General features: G+C 38.0%; 1 protein-coding gene across 2 annotated transcripts in view; it reads left to right on the top strand.

Moving 5' to 3' along the window:
- The window catches only part of MIPOL1 (mirror-image polydactyly 1), a 185,695-nt gene extending 169,728 nt beyond the window's left edge, over window positions 1-15,967 (top strand). For both annotated transcript variants that reach the window (XM_021542717.3, XM_021542715.2), the window contains one exon: window positions 10,331-15,967. In XM_021542717.3, coding sequence (XP_021398392.1) covers window positions 10,331-10,397 — 67 coding nt within the window. In that variant the 3' untranslated portion in view covers window positions 10,398-15,967. The remainder of the gene's footprint in view (window positions 1-10,330) is intronic.
- The last annotated feature ends 455 nt before the right edge of the window (window positions 15,968-16,422 follow it).

Below are 16,422 nucleotides of genomic sequence, written 5' to 3'. Positions count from 1 at the left end.
GTTGTGGAATACTTCAGAACAAAATCAGAATGTTGGCGTAGTTAACTTCAGTGGTGTAAACCAGACTTGCAAAGACTAATATTTAGTAAGACCAATAACACAAACAAATTAGATTTTGAAGTTGTTTGCCCAATAGGAAGAAGCACGCTGACACAGTATTTGTAAGCTTATAGTTAACTATTGTATGAGAAATTATTAAATAACTTTGAACAGCAGATTGAGTGCTCCTTGAAGAATAGCAAGAAAACTTTTTTCAGACTTGCTTTTTTTTCCAAGATGATAAAAAGAGAGTCACAGCAAATACTCATTTACTTTAATATTTTATATCCAAATAAAATAAGTCCATGGCATTTACATTGCCGTTACTAAATAGTATTTGGTTTGTTTGCAAGAGTCATTTATTTGTGGCTTGGCTGAAGGAATAAAAATAAATTTGCGGTTCTTTCTGTTAATACTCATACTGTTTCTTAGCATATGCAAAAGATTGAATACTGTAAAATGTATATGCAGAAGCTCAAAAAGAAAACCCAGACTTTCTGAAGCTCCTGAATTACATATAACCTTTTAGAGAATTGCTGAGACAGTTCTTTACAACAACGTAAAGAAATACCTGACTAAGCCAACTAAGTATTTTATTTTAAGCAAACTTGAAATCATTTGAATTTTTCCAATGCTTAAAATTAAGTATACCTTTTCTAAACCAGGGGCTAGTTATCTGAGAAAAAAATTACAGTTTGTGTTTCTGAACTACTACTGAGCCATTAATTAATAGTCCTATTTTTTCATAAGGCTTTTTTTTTAACAAGGTTTTGTAGAAGGGCAGTATCAACTGTATTTATGAGAGCTAACAGCTTTAACCCCATAATCACCACTGTTGTTTTATTGACAAGTTGCTCAGTTTTCGTGTTCTAGATTTATGCTGTGATGTGGGTATAAGGATACAGATCCAAACACTGACCTGTTGGAAGGCATAAATCTTTAGGACCAAATTTTATCATTTTAACTTCAGATAATGGAATTTTTGCCCATAGAAAGTATCAGAATTCAGCCTTTGAATGAAAGACACTGCAGGTATTGTGTATTGTGCAGGTTTTGAAATGTGTACAATAAGATTATTTTATTTAGCAATTTACTTTGTGCCTTATAATATATGTATTTCTATCATTTCTATTTCAATCCTTGATAAGATAATCATAAATTATTTAAGGGACATAACATATGCGCATCAGATAAAAGGGATATCTAAGTGATGCACTCAACACAAAACACATTTTGTAGATTTTACTCTATACTTTTGAAGAATTTTGTGATTTTATGTAAAGCCAATTTTTTATTCTTTCATCAACAGAAATTAAAAGGCTTTTCTCCTACAATCAGTCCCACTCATGTCATCACCAGGCAGAATTGCCACCAAGGGAAACATTAGGAGGAAGAGAGGATGTTTTGTCCATGGATTCTTTTGTTAGTTTCTGAGAGAAGACTGCCCTTTTTTCTAGAAATAATTTACAGAAATATGACCAAATGTGAGTGGTCCTGAAAGCACCAGAGGGGTTGAGAGTTCACCTACCAGTCTGAGCCCATTATGAAGGACTTATCACTAGTAAGAGCTTAGTAGAATGCTTTCCTTTTACATCCATACCTGTTTCCATTGCTACTTGATCTCTAGGTGCTGTGAACATCATTCCAGCTTGGGCAATATCACATCAGTGATAAAATACATCAAACCTATGTAAAACCTATTTTTAATGTGGAGGGATTTAATGATGGTTTCTTGGAAGGGATTTTCTGTCCATGAGCTCCAGATTAATTTTGGTCACAAGGTGGAACCACCTCAGGGAGGTGGAACAGGATTAAGAGCTGCTTAGAGCCATCAAGTCTGCATTGGGTTTTTTCAAATACTTGTGGAATCAAGAAAAAAAGTTCACACTTTCTTGTTAATGATATAAAGAGGAGTTTGCCAGATCTGTGCTTTGATGGGATGTACTTGGGAAACAGCCTGAATAGTTGTTATGGTTTAACCCCAACCAGCAGCCAAGTTCGACACAGTGCTCACTCACTCCCTCACCAGTGGGACTGGAAGGGTAAAGGCTGGAAAACTCATGGGTTGAGACAAAGGCAGGTTCATAGGAAAAGCAAAAGCTGTACATGCAAGCAAAAAACCCCAAGGAATTAATTCACTTCTTCCCATGGCAGGCAGGTGTTCAGCTATCTCCAGGAGAGCAAGGCCCCATCACACAGAACTGATACTTGGGAAGACCAACTCCATCACTCTGAATATCCCCACTTCTGCCTCCTTCCTATTCCCTTTTATACTGATCACAATGTCATGTGGTCTGGAACATGCCTTTGGTCAATTTGGATCACCTGTCCCAGCTGTGTCTTCTCCCAACCTTCCACACACCTTGAACCTCTTTGCCAGTGTGGCAGTACAAAAAGCAGAAAAGACCTTGGCTCTGTGTAAACCCTGCACAGCAGTAGCAAAACCATCTCTCTGTTATCAACCTGTGTTCAGCATAAATCCAGAACACAGCCCTATACCAGCCAGAGAAAATTATCTCTACCCCAGACAAAACCAGGACATCAGTACATCAGTATTTGAAATTGTACAAACTCATTGTAAACAGGACTTGACCAGAAGGTGCCTGAAGGAGGTGATACTTGCTTGGAATAGGCAACTGAGAGGTTCAGACTTGAATTTACAAGAAGTCTAACATGCAGAAAGATGTAATGTGGTGATTTCAGACTGATACTTTCAACTTCTAGTGTCTCTTAATAAGGCTGTTCTCTGCAGATCTGTAAACAAACCCTAACTGTTCATTTTGAGCAAATTTGAAATTGTTTGTTTGAGATAATAAATTTTTGACATTGCTTTTAAATTTCCCTGAAGATGGATTTCAAACAAACCAAAATCCTCTATAAAGGAGGTCCTTTTTATCATGTCCTGAAATACATTTCTGTTGAATATAGTATAAGGAATCTGGAAAGCTGTTGCCAGACACAGTTCAGAGCCCAAATTGAGAAGCTGAGAGGAAAAAGACTCTGTATGCAGTAATTTTATTCTCTAATTCAGTGGGATACTTTTTTATTATTATTATGTTTGTAGATGTGAAGAATAGAAATCTGAGACTATATTGCCCTCAAGAATGTGTGGAAAAGTTCAGAGACACAATAAGATTGCCTGTGATTCATGGCACTCTAATGAAACCAAACATCATTACCAAGGGGCATGACTAGTGTTCATCAGGAGTTTTCAGGAATTAATACTTCATTCATTATTCATTATTCATTATTTGAATAAATAAATACTATGGAAGAATACTTTCTGAGGGGAAGACATATTACCATAAGGTAAAACTGCTGGTTTTCCATAAGCAGCTGCATGCTCAGATGTGAATGGTCCATCCAATAATAGGAGACTAGTCTTTATGACATGTCGTAGATTTCGATGTACTGAAATACACTATAGTTGTTTCAGGGTTTATTTTTCTTTCTCAGAAGCTCATTTATTTTTGTCAATCAGTGTATGCTGTCCTGAGCAAGTATTTGAAAGTGAAGGAGTGATACCTTTCACAAGGTGGCATTAAAAGCAAAGTCCTGATTTTGTATTATCCTGTAATATGTAACAATCTACATCAATGACAGGGTGAAATGCTGTCAAAATGGACCAACTGTGTTTACTGCTCACTTTTCCTGCTGCTAGTGATGGCATAAGGTGAATAGTAATGGTGAGCTAGCTCATAATCTTCCAAACAGAAGGTAGAGGGCAAACAGTTTGACAAGATTAGTTATTGTGGACCACAGATAAAGGCTTAATATTTTAGCCAAGGCCTGTGTAAGCCAGGTTTATTTTGAACTATGTCTGCTGTCAAAAGCCCAACTGGCTGCATTTGCTTCTAAATTTAATCATATACAGTATTGCACTTTTTGGTTGAGAAGATGCTGAAAGGGATTTAATAGGAATGCTTGTTTGGTGACAGTGCTTTTCAGAGGCAGAATGGTTTGCCCTGCCAAATTTAAAGCTTGTACATTTAATGGAACATACTTTTTGGAGTGACATTACAAACAGTGCTGGGCAGGCAGGAATTGGCAGCGGTGCCTGTAGTGATTAGATTCAACACTGTGGTCTACCATGGTTTAGAGCTCACTGATGCTGCAAAATCAGTCTCTGAGATGTGTGGTTTAAGACCAGGAAGGACCATTAATACCAGTTAGTCCAGCCACTTGTCTGACAGAGAGCACTGAATCATACCCAGCATCAGGTTCAAAATGATGCCTGAACTCCAGCCTGCCATTTAGAAAGACACCCAGACTCTGGTCCAAAAAATGCAGAGGGAACTTGGTTAAGAAGAAAGAGGCATCCTTTGCACTGAAAGCACATGTGGTCTTTATCACTGTGATGGTTTATGAAAGAATTGTTACAGACCATTAAATTCAATGACAGTGATTTTTACTGAGAAGATTAAAAATTATTGTTAAAAAGGCAGGCTTTTGAGGTGGCAAAAATAATACCTGAATTGAGGAAAAAGGAGAATTAAAAATTAGCTGAATCAGCCAGGAGTAAGAGGGTGATGTCTGTGAAGCAAGGCAGATAGGTCATGCACTGCAAGGTCATATCCTTGATACCAGGCTTCAAAACAGTGAATATTTAAGTATTTTATTCAAACAAAACAGCCTCAAATTTTGAAACTGAGAACAAGCCTCCCCAACACCCAGTGTTAGCACAGTGCCATTCCCTTGAGAGGGAAGCAGCAGGGTCCAGTTCCCTTGTGCAGATATTAGAGCTGAATCAGTTTGCTCCAGCCTCCTGAGTAAATGATCCTGTCCAAGTGACTGGTTTCTGGGCAAGACCAGTATCACAGCAGCCTCTCTTCTCTATGTCATTTGTTTCCTTGAATTGACAGAAAATACCTGAAAACAAGTATGCCATTTAGAATTTTATTATGTTTATCCAAGAGGAAAAGGGAAGGGAAGGGAAGGGAAGGGAAGGGAAGGGAAGGGAAGGGAAGGGAAGGGAAGGGAAGGGAAGGGAAGGGAAGGGAAGGGAAGGGAAGGGAAGGGAAGGGAAGGGAAGGGAAGGGAAGGGAAGGGAAGGGAAGGGAAGGGAAGGGAAGGGAAGGGAAGGGAAGGGAAGGGAAGGGAAGGGAAGGGAAGGGAAGGGAAGGGAAGGGAAGGGAAGGGAAGGGAAGGGAAGGGAAGGGAAGGGAAGGGAAGTATTTTATTCTAAATGAAATTAAGTGAATTTGTTCTTATGACCACTCACCAAACAACCATTCACTGAACTCTACTGCTAAACTGCTTGCAGTGCTTTTGTCCAATGCATTTTATTTATCTAACATATTTTCAAAAGCTTGGTTTCTAAAGGGAATTAGTGTCAGCAAAACACATTCCACAAGAAGCCAGAAATCAGGCAAGTAAGGCCATCTTCATAGCCTGAGCCTAATCTTATCTACTGGAAAGATAACCAAGGGCTATAGCTTAGGTTTATAAGCCTTTATATAGCGTTTCAAAATCCAGGATGATTTTGTTTTTATGACTTAACTCCTCCATTTGCAGGTAGAAACTATTGTTTTTGGCTAGTCTGTATATTGCTTTGCAGATTAGGACAGGCTACTTGAAGGGTGCCCTTTTCTGTCAGTTGGGTGTCCATTTTTTGTATTTCTGGGGCATGATTCCCAGGGAGTTCACTCTGTGACTGTATAACTGTCATATTCAGAACTTGGGAGTAACGGCCACTGTTGTCTTTGGGGTGAGTTCCTTTGGCCAGAGTTGGAGCAGTGTGAAGGGGTGTGCGGATTTACGCAGTTGCAGAGTTTTTACTGATCCCAAGCTACAGGTGAAATCTAGACTTCTTTAGTAGAATATGTGAAAGAGGGAAGCAAGCCACAAACATGCATAGGAGTGAGCAGTAGAGAGCAGTAGGTACTATACTTGCACTGGTCTGATCAGCTTTGGGACTCCCTGAGCAAACTTCTCTGTCAGTTAGGATTTTAAGTCTGCCTTATGGAGACCAGGTCTAAAACCAAAATTGTTTTTACTCACAGGAGTAAAGCTCTGCTAAAACTCAGAGCAGATTGTCAAGCAATTCAGGATCTGTGTAAGAACACTCCACATAACAACATACCAGGCATTGATAGCTGTGTGCACAGGTGACAAGGGAACACAGTTTGAAATAACTGGAAGAAAATTTGAGAATGGTTGAGAATTTGTCTTGGGGAAGGCTCCCCTAGTAATTATCCTGTTCAGGTAGCTTTCCTCTAAAAATGAGGATATTCTTAAAGCTTAGCAACATATTTAAAAGGACATAATTAGACCTGTAACATCATAGCAGCAAGCCCCTTATGGAATTCTTTTTATTGCTATATAGAACACAGATTCAACTGCTTAATTCCCAATTTGTATGGAGAAAGAATTAAGCCACTGCAATTCAAGACTCTTAACATTGTGTCTTTTGTTAACTTAAAAATAATGATGGACTGGGTATCCCTTTCCTAAATGGTGTGTTTTATTTATTTTTTCCATTTCATGGGACCATTACAGAAGTATGTAGTGTAGATAAAGAATATTTCTAGCCGTCATCTTTGTGTTTTTCATCAATGCAAATTCAATCTATCTTGAAAAGCACTGGATATTTTTACTTTTTACTTTTGGGTATATGTAAATCAGTAGAAATAAAACCAAAGTTGTACCTATACATCTGAATCCATAGTTTTTTCCTGTATTTTATATGTCCTTTTGTACTCAATTTGCATGCATGCATATAATAATTGTATAAAAAATGCTGATGTGGCATTTGTTGAGAGAATTTATTTGCTAAGGGACAGACTTTCTAGAAGTATTTGAAGAAAGAAAGAATAATGAAGGTCATCTACTGCAGTTCTAAAAAATTTCTAAGGAAGAAACTGAAATCTGTGAGAGTGGGGAGTGAGCCCTTAAGAGGCTTTGTAAAGCATTCCAAAAGGTGTGTTTCTGTCCTTACACATTTGGACCTTCAACACTACCACAGAATGGCCCAGCCACCATATCTTTCTTCTGTCTGATCTAAAATATGAACTCAAATACTTTCTTCTTAAATTATTTATTTAGTTGCTTCATGAGATGCAAATTCAGTGAGTGTCCTTGCTTACATCTCAGGAGAAAGTGTCATGTTGCACATTTAACTTATACTATGAGGACTGTTCACAAGCAAAAAGACAAATGTCATTTGTTAGAATTGGTTAGAATTTGTCTTGGAATACAATCAAATGTAGTGGGTGCTGCTTTCAGTTAAGTAAAATTTGGTGAAATTGCACAAAGTAACAGAAGTTGCTTTCTTCATGTCTTCCATATTTTGAATAAAATCCTGCAAACATTGAGACTAATACCCAGTACCTTTCATTCTTCTGTTTAAGTTACGTTTGATCTTGATGTATAAAACTCTTGCTGCAGTTTTCCACATTAAAATGCTCAGTCTCCAGATGGAGCTGCCTGCAGTGCCCCACTGGGCTGGGCAGAAAGCTTTGTCAACAGGGTCTGGCTCTGCCACCCTCACCCCTCACAGGCAGCACCTCACTGGCACAAACAGCCTTTTTAGCTACCTTTTATTACTCACAAAGAAAACGTTGCTTAGTGTGACTTGGGATGACAGAGTTGGGCCCTTGGTGAACAAAGAGTTCAGGATTATCATTCCAAAAAGCCCCCTGAGGCCTGTATCAAGAGTTATTAACCACTGATTCAGCACATAGCATTATTTTGTAGGCTTAAGTGGGATTTCAGTGGTATATTGGGTCTTGTGTCTGTGTAGGGGTAAATTTTGCCCTATGATATTTTATTGTATAAATAGCTCCTACCATTTCTCTTTTGCATTGTTGCTTAAATCTCTTTCAAAGATACAATATCTTAATCCACTGCTACCTTTCTTTTCCTTCTGATAAAGTATAAATAAATTTGCAAATACACATATGACTGAAACAAAAGGCAAATAAGCTCTGCATGGTGTGTATTTGTATTTGGTGAGGAATACCTCATTTTGATGATTTCAGTCATCATTCATTTGAAAAGCAGAAACTATGATTGTTAAGCCTCATTATTTTCAATGAAGCCTGACAGTTTCAAGGTTAAACAGAAGACAGCTACTTTCATCCCAGTGGTATTTCTCTTCAAACATGGGCAGCTCTTCACTGACTTGTTCTGCTCTGGTGTGCAGTGCCATTGCTTGGTCACAGAGCGGTGCACATCTAAACCCAGTTGTAGGACAGTGTGTAAGCTATGACATTCTACTTGTGTTTCCCCAAAAGGAGCCTCAATTACTGAAGTCATTCCTCCCCCTCCACCCCCCGCCTTGTATAAGCCACACAATATTTCTTTTTAACTGAACAGTGATTTAAATAAGCCATGATCTCAGATTTTACAGGTTTTATGCTGTCTCCCAGAAAAACAATTTTCAACCCAAACCTTCTGTTTGTCCAAACAGTTTGATATGTTTCTTCAGTGCTTTTATGTCTCTGAAGTACATTAGAGAGGGTGCTAGTGTGAAAGAGACCTCCAGCAAGAGTTAAAATGGCTGAGAATGCTGCTGTGCTTCTGAATACACATGCTAGTGAAAGAGGACTAATTGCCATGGACTGACAGCAGATGTAAAAGGGAAACCTCCCAATAAGAGAGGCTGACAAAACTGACTGATCAGTAACTGAGTTAAAATCCTTAGAACTCAGAAGACATTGATATATTCATCTGAGAAAACTTAAAGGAGCAAATAACTTGTGAAATCCCTGACTTTATACCTGCATGAAGTGACAGCACTGAGTTATGGCTCTTTGGGTGCTGCCTCTATAAAGACAAAGTGCATTAGATGTTATTTTACAAAACCAGGGGTAAATGCTCCAGTTGGTTAAGAAGGAAAAGTAACTATTGGAAAACTGAAGGGAGAGGAGCAGTGTTTTAGCAATTTTTTACCTGTACATTCATTCCCCCAGAGTCCCTGTGGAACAGCAAGAATGAGCTGAACCTTCCACATACTTTTCCTGCTGTCTGATGATTACATTTGGGTGGTGAATTCTTAATCTCATTTCAGGAATTAAGTCACCTAGTGAGTACAATGAAAGGTGTAGCTTCATCGTGCTTGGTGGTTCCTGGAAAACAAGAATGTTTCAATACGTACCAAGCACATTAGTCATGACTTGTGGCAATAAATCCGTGTTGACTAGTTTACGTGCACTGAAGTTACTAATGCATTCATTAGATAAAATGCATTTTGCAATTTTGATAAAGCTGTGTTATTTTTATTTCCTATCTGCATTTCTCATGTCGTATAATATTTTTTTTATTGTCTTTCAAGATAAGAAAAAAATGGTCAACTTTGTAACAATGAATACAGCTATTTGAACCTGCAGCTCTGTTTATCCATTGTGGAAGCTGTGTGTATAATATTCTGGACATGGCTGTGAAAGTGTTCTGCTACACACAGTGTCTGCTTTTATACAGATGGTTTATTTGTGGAAGAGTTTTCATTGAAGGATACCATAAAACACAGACAAATTGAAGAAATAGCTTGAATACATGATTTCTGGAATACTGAAGATAAATGTGTATAGGCACAAAATGATGAACAAATTTAGTCCTTTGCATTCTTCTACATAATTTAAGAAAAGAAAAATCTAATTAAGACAGTGAGATTGAACATCTTTAAAGTGCCTGTGCCTTAAAGCTAAGAGGATTGGGCAGCTTTCTGTCCTACTTACTTATATTGTTAATTTTTCTGTAGTAGTATTGACACATTAATCATGCAGGCCACCTTCAAAATATCATCATCCATGTCCTCAGAAACTTGGCTTGTTGGGTATTTTGAGGACGTTTTTAAATAAAACACATCAGCTTTTAGACATAAATTTATAAAATGGACAGTTAAAGTATCTGTTGGATAATGGGAAAGATATTATTTAAAGGGAAACAATAGTTAAGTGCTACATTTGATAAGAGTCCTGGACAGTTCATATTTTTAAAAGTGTAAAAATTAATTGTCCTTCTTACACCAAAGTGTATATTGTACCACAGGGCTGCTGCACAGAGTTTTGTGTTAATGCCCTACAAGCACCTCGGATACACCATGCAAAGGAGAAGTGAGTTGATATATATCACTAACTGCAGATGGGTTGGGTTGTAGGTTAAAAAGTTTTTCGCAAGTTGTCTGCATTTCCCCTTAATGTCTCTCTTTTACAGTAGTGCTTTGTTTCTGAGCGTGACCACCACCAGGACAGCTTGGTTCAGTGCAAACACTGTCTCTTTCAGCCAGAACATTCCTAACATTAGCTTCCTTTTTTTTTCTCTCCTCTCCCTCTCCCCTGCCCCCTCTCAGGTTGGAAAGGCTGGTGGACGTCCTGAGGAAGAAGGTTGGAGCAGGGACCATTAGGACCGTGATCTGATTGAAAGCTCCAGTCTAAGGAAGCTTTCACATCTGGTGACCAGGCTGCTTCATTCAGCACTGTGTAAACACTGAAGCCTTAACTTAGCAAACAGTTGTTAGAAGTGGGACACTCCAGCGACATTCCAAGCTGAGATAAAATCAAATCATAAATGTTTAACTACTTTGCTGCCGAGTTCTGTGATTTGTTAAAATGTTTCACTGCAAACATATGTTTGTTTTTAACCAAATGCATTGTGGCACAGTGTATTGTGAAAAATTATGTAGATGCTCATTTCAACAGTCTGTCCTCTCAGTGTTAAGACTATAGTCTGCTGCAAGGCACAGCATGGTCGTTTTTTAAATACTGCAGGCTTCAGGTTCAAAATGCTGCAAAGCAGTTTCAAAATTTAAATCCCTTATTTTATTTGTTAGGCTCCAAATAGTCCATTATTTGCATGTTAAATATATTAATTGATAAAGTAGATTGGCATTCAAGGAATATCTCTGGCTGCTATATTGGACATTTTTTCCTCCTTATTCATAGCCCATTGAATTGCAGGTAGTTACTGTGGCTACATCAAAGGGCAGGATAAATGTATAGCTTTATACAGCAGTTGAATAGCTTCTGCTAGTACATGGCATTTTCAGTATACATTAAAAAGACATTTACATTTAGGTTTGACTGGAAGTACAGCTTAAAGAATAGCAACATGAAAGTCTTGTGACATTGTACAGTGTCTCAGACAGTAGAGAAAATTTCCTGTATTATTTTTAATCACTCTTCTGTCTTTTTAAATGAGGAAAAAGCTTTCAGATTTCAGAAAGAACCTTATAATTTTAAATTTCACGTTTTCAGTGTTTGCCTCTTCTCATCCCTGTCCTACAAGACTCTGATTGCTCTGCAGTGTGGGAGTACCATCCAGGTTGGGTTTGAGGCCAAACTGTCAATCCTCAGCTTTCTGTATTCATGAAGTGCCCAGGACTTAAAGTCTGAAGCATAGAATCTGACAGGGAGGGGAGAAACTGAGGACTGAGGAGGAAAATTTGGGGTACACAGACATTACAGGCTCTACATACATTAGAGTTGAAACTTAGAGGTATATTTGTGACCCAACAATTTCCTTGTATGAACAGTCAGGCCAGTACTCACATAATCCTGTTCAAGAAAGCAGCTGTAATCTCTGAGCATCCCAAATTCAATAAAGGATCTCAGCAACCAGCTGGGCTTTAGTGTCTCCTCAGGACAAGCCTACTCAGGCAAGGTGGATGTAGCTCCTAAGGCTTCCACTTGTCTACTTTGCTTTGTGTTTAATGTTGTCACATGGTCTTATGTCTTAATGCTTGCTTGTTCAGATGTTGTGATAGTGCAGTCTATCTGGAAAAAATGAAATTTTAGTTTTAGGTGTAGAGAGAGACATTTTAATGTCTGTTTTTTTCTTTCAAACACTTAAATGTTAAAGCTTCTTCATCTGTAGACCCAAGCCCCTCCTAGTTTCAGCTGACTAAATCTAACCTCTTACAGGGAGATAAGTAGCATCCCTCCAAGCCACATTTACCCAAGTCACTTCTAGAAACTTCTGAAGTGCTCCTTTTTGACCTTTGGTCAATCCTAAGATAGCCAGTGAGTCTGGAGCCTCTCCCCCACACCTATTCAGTGGGAAGAAATTTTAATGCTTCCAAACCAGAGGATTGCCACCCTCCAGATTCCAGTCCCTTCACCATGTGCTGCTGTGTGCTGCTGGTCAGCTCGTTGGGTGACTCAACAGCTCTTTGTCCTATGGTCCTCACTGAGCTTTGTGCACAAAGTGGATGACAAGATCTCCTGAGCTGTCAGTGTTAGTGAACTATTTCTGCTGTAAGGAGGTAGTAAGGAAGGAATAAAGGCAAAAATGTAAGGACTACCATGCTGTGCTAGACCAAAGCCCAAAGACTGCCTTTGGCAATAACAAATTGCCAAAGGCAATGCCTAGGAATGTAAAAAGTCAGGCTAGATCTAGTGACCACTCTCCCAGTTGGTGTCCCAGCAATTTGTTAGTTACAGGCTTTCTAAGCCAGAGGTGGTGTCTTTGTATTTAGCAGCACTTTTTTATGGCTTGTTTTTTAATCCATTAAAATTGCTTGCATCTACTTGTTCCTTTCACAAGGTCTTATGAAGTTAATTATGCTTTGAATGAAAAAATACTTCCTTTTCTCTTATGAACCAGCTCTATTCATTTGCTATTATCTAGTTTTTGTATGAGAGAAGTGGTGAGGAACTATACCCTGTTCATATTTCCATGTCCCATGTGATTTTACATATTTGGCATCATTTCCCCTGCTTTTCTTTTCCATAGAGAGCCCTTAGTCTCATTTAAAGGATTTGTCCCATGTTTTTAATTGGCTTTGTCATACTAAGCTTTTTTTTTTCCAGCTCTGCAGTGTTTTTACCTAGATGCAACACAGTTGTGCCTACTGTTCAAGATATAGACAAAATGTGACTTTAATGGTTGTCATAATTATGTTTTCCGATTCTCTGTGCTATTTGTAACCATGTTTAGCATTGGACTTGCTTTCTGACAGATTATTTATTTGTATTAATATTTCTGTAATAAAATGGCAACTCCTCTAGATCTCCTTCCTCAGTTGTAATGTCCAGCTCAGAGTTCATTGTAGCCTGTATGAAGACAGAACTGTTTTCTGAACAACACAGCATTTATGGGTACTGAATGTCACCTGTTGTTTAAGCATTCCCTGGTGACCATGAGTTCTTAGTCCATCTCTTCTCACAGCTCCTCTTTAATACTGACAGTAATGAAGTATCATCAGCATCTCCATGCTGAATATGGTGATATGAAATACTGCCATCTCCAAATTAACCCTCTCTTCAAGATGATTTCTTAGTTAAGTTAAACGCGGCCTCTGGGACAAAGATCCCTGTAGGACAATAATGTAGCTTTTCCTTCATTGTGAGAATGAAACATTTATTCTTACACATTGTTTTAATCTAACTTTGAAGTACTTATTTTTCACTGTAAAATTATTAATTATTGCTTGGAAGTTGTTTGCTACTTTGAAAATGCAAGTTTACTAAATCAGAGCTTATGTTCCATACATGAATGTGCTGAGTTCCTCCTTCCCCTTGGAGTGTCTAGAACTCCTCACCTTTTCCCAAGTATTTCTGCGTCCAAGTGAATGATCTTGTGAATGCAGACTTCCTACAGCCAGACTGTTTAACCTCCACCCTCTTGTGTCCATTGGCTTTTTTTGGAAAATTAAATGGGCCATGCAAAAGCCATCTAGCAGGCTTAATGTCAGATACATTTGATTGCAGGTAATACTTGATTCAGTAAAATTAAGTGACAGTTTTGCTCCATAATTTTTCTTTTGACACATTATACCCAAAGTGAAAAAATACTTCCTGACTTTGTCTTTTGTCTTGCACCAAGCAGCCTAGAATCCAGTGATAATTTACGTTAGGGTGTTTCGTCATAAATGACAAATGAGGATAAATGTATTTTATTTGTAATTAAATCAAATGTGTTGATTTTTAGAATTCAGCTGGAAATGTTTTTATTCTTTGGAAAGAACCATGGGAAATTTACTATGTTGAAATAGAAAGATTCAAAAACACTTGGGTTCTCCCTCTTCCTTACTAACAACCTGGTGTGTGGTCTTTGGCAAATTCCTTAGTGACTGTTGATAAAGGTATGCAGTCCCTGAAGAGGTTCCTGGGCTCCTCCAGGGTGTTTGCAAAGGTATCTATGTGGTTAATGTCAAAACACTTTCACTTCTTCACCTGCTGAAGTGAGCAGCATAAATCAGGTCTGGTAGTGTAGGCCCACCCTTTAGTGCCCTCAGCAGAACTTCTGGTCCTGTTGATCCCAGCCTAATTTCAGCCTTTCAATGTAATGAGGGCAGGAAATCTGCTCTGGTCAGTAGAGAGAGGCGATAAGGACAACATGGGTCAATGGGCTTATCATATGGCTTATTCATTGAGAACTGATTGATGCCTGTGCAGAGCTCTGAAAGTGAAAAGAAACCTGCTCCCATACAGCAGACAAATTCAATTGTCACTTCTGTCCTACTATATGTGAGAAAGATGAGATTGCATCTGATTATGTACCAGGAGTAGCAATTCATTTCCCTCCTGATGGAAAAACAGTTCATGATGAAAGGTGGCTCACCACAGGTGAATCTTATGGTGACAACTGTAATTACTGGTCAAATTAGGGTCCCTGCTGTCTGGAATAAAACAGAGATACTCAGAAATGTTCTTCCCCTGTGAGATTTTGGTTCTTTTTCCTGATGATCCTGCAGCACATTATGCATTAGGAGCCATTTCTGGTCTATGCCAGGGTAAAATATGTAAATAGCATCATGTTGGCTCGGGATAAGAGCATTATTAATGCTTTTCAGCACTATAATTATATTCCTAGTAAGCCTTCTCTAAGCCCTCACTAATTAACAATATTGTGACAAATCAACTTTAACAGAAAAGAACTGTGGACCTTTAGTCTTTTAGTACTATTTTTCACGCAGCACACAGCTGAAAACTGGTGGCATGGCTTTCTGTACTAGTGTAGGGAAAACTGCTGATATTGAAAAGTTTATGGCCAGCTCAGTCTTGTTAGTGGAGTCGTGTAGCTGAATTCTGTTTGGTTCCTCTTTAAATACATTCATGGTAAAGTAAAATTCATTAGTTAATCATTAATGTTAAGGAATATTAAAACAGTTTTTATAAATAAGCTATCATTGAAATGGTTTGGTGATGTCAGTATGTTGTCATATACACATTTATTTGTTTATTCCAAATCAGGAACATTTTACAAGATTGACTTTATATATATTCTTACCAGGTGATCAAGAGTTGTAACATCTTTAATCCATGTACACAAATGAACTTACTGTCTAAATGTCAGGATTTCTCTGTGCCTTTATTTCTGTCAATTAGAAAAGGGCTGTTGGTTTTGTTGGGTTTTCTTCTTCTTAACTTCTACTGCAGAAGTTTTGCCTCCCATGCAAAAATCAGCTGTGAGGCACATGAAATCACTGCTGGGCAGTTTCTCCGGCTGCGATCGCAGCAGTACATGGGCTGACTCTTATCGCTGTAACATTTCACATCGGGTCTGCAGAACTGGACTTTCTCTGTTTGTTCTTCTCATGCATTGGTAAATAAAATGTATTCACAAGTTCAAAAAGATAAAGTAGTGTTCTCTTATTAGGTCGATTATAAGTCAGCTGTTGAGCTTCAGTGTTCTGAAAATTTCATTCTTCAGTTTTGTTGGGAGCCCACGTGTTCTGGGAGGCTTTTAAACAAATACTTGAAATGGTTGAAAGATTTACATTGCCAGAGCCTAGCTAAATATGTAGTCTTTAGAAAAGACATGGTTTATTTTGGCACCATTTGAAAAACTCAAATATTTTAAACATTTGTTAAGTTTGAGCTTGTACATTTGAACTAAAAGTTTGCATTCCAAAATTGCATCTCAGGTTACCTGTCTCTCTCTCTTTTGTATTTTATAATCCCTTTATTAAAATAGTCTGCAAAAGAAGTTGGGTTCGGAGTGTGATTTTTTTATTGTTAATTGTAAAATATTGTCATTAAAAATCAATTTTAAGGTAACGTGTACCTGGTAACTTTGTTCTTCTAGATGTCAGCAATACAAAGCCAGAAGTGTTTTCAGAATTTAGGATTTTATGTTGGTAGCTAATACTTGGTTGTAAAATTAATGGAACACAGTAATAGCAGGACCAAATCCTGCGGTGCTTTTCTCTTAGTCCTATTATGTACTGTAATGAGTAAATACTAACTTTGCTGGTCAGTGCAAAGCCAGGCAATAAAGAAAATAGACTGAAAATCTATGAAATAGAACAGCTTGAGGAAAAGGAAGAGCAGTCTTTGACTTGGAATTGGTTTTCTTTTCCTTCCTTTGTCAGAAAGGAGGAGCAAGGCCAATGTTTAGTCCAGTTGAAAACAAAAATTAAAAAAAAAAAAAAAAAAAGGCAAAAAAACCAGCATCCAAAAGAACACCACTTTTATTTTCTTTGAAGTTTTAACCTGAAAC

The sequence above is a fragment of the Lonchura striata genome, chromosome 6 (genome assembly GCF_046129695.1).
Source record: "Lonchura striata isolate bLonStr1 chromosome 6, bLonStr1.mat, whole genome shotgun sequence".
Taxonomy (NCBI): domain Eukaryota; kingdom Metazoa; phylum Chordata; class Aves; order Passeriformes; family Estrildidae; genus Lonchura; species Lonchura striata.
The sequence above is the reverse complement of the archived record's forward strand: the minus strand, read 5'-3'. Positions and strand labels throughout refer to the sequence as shown.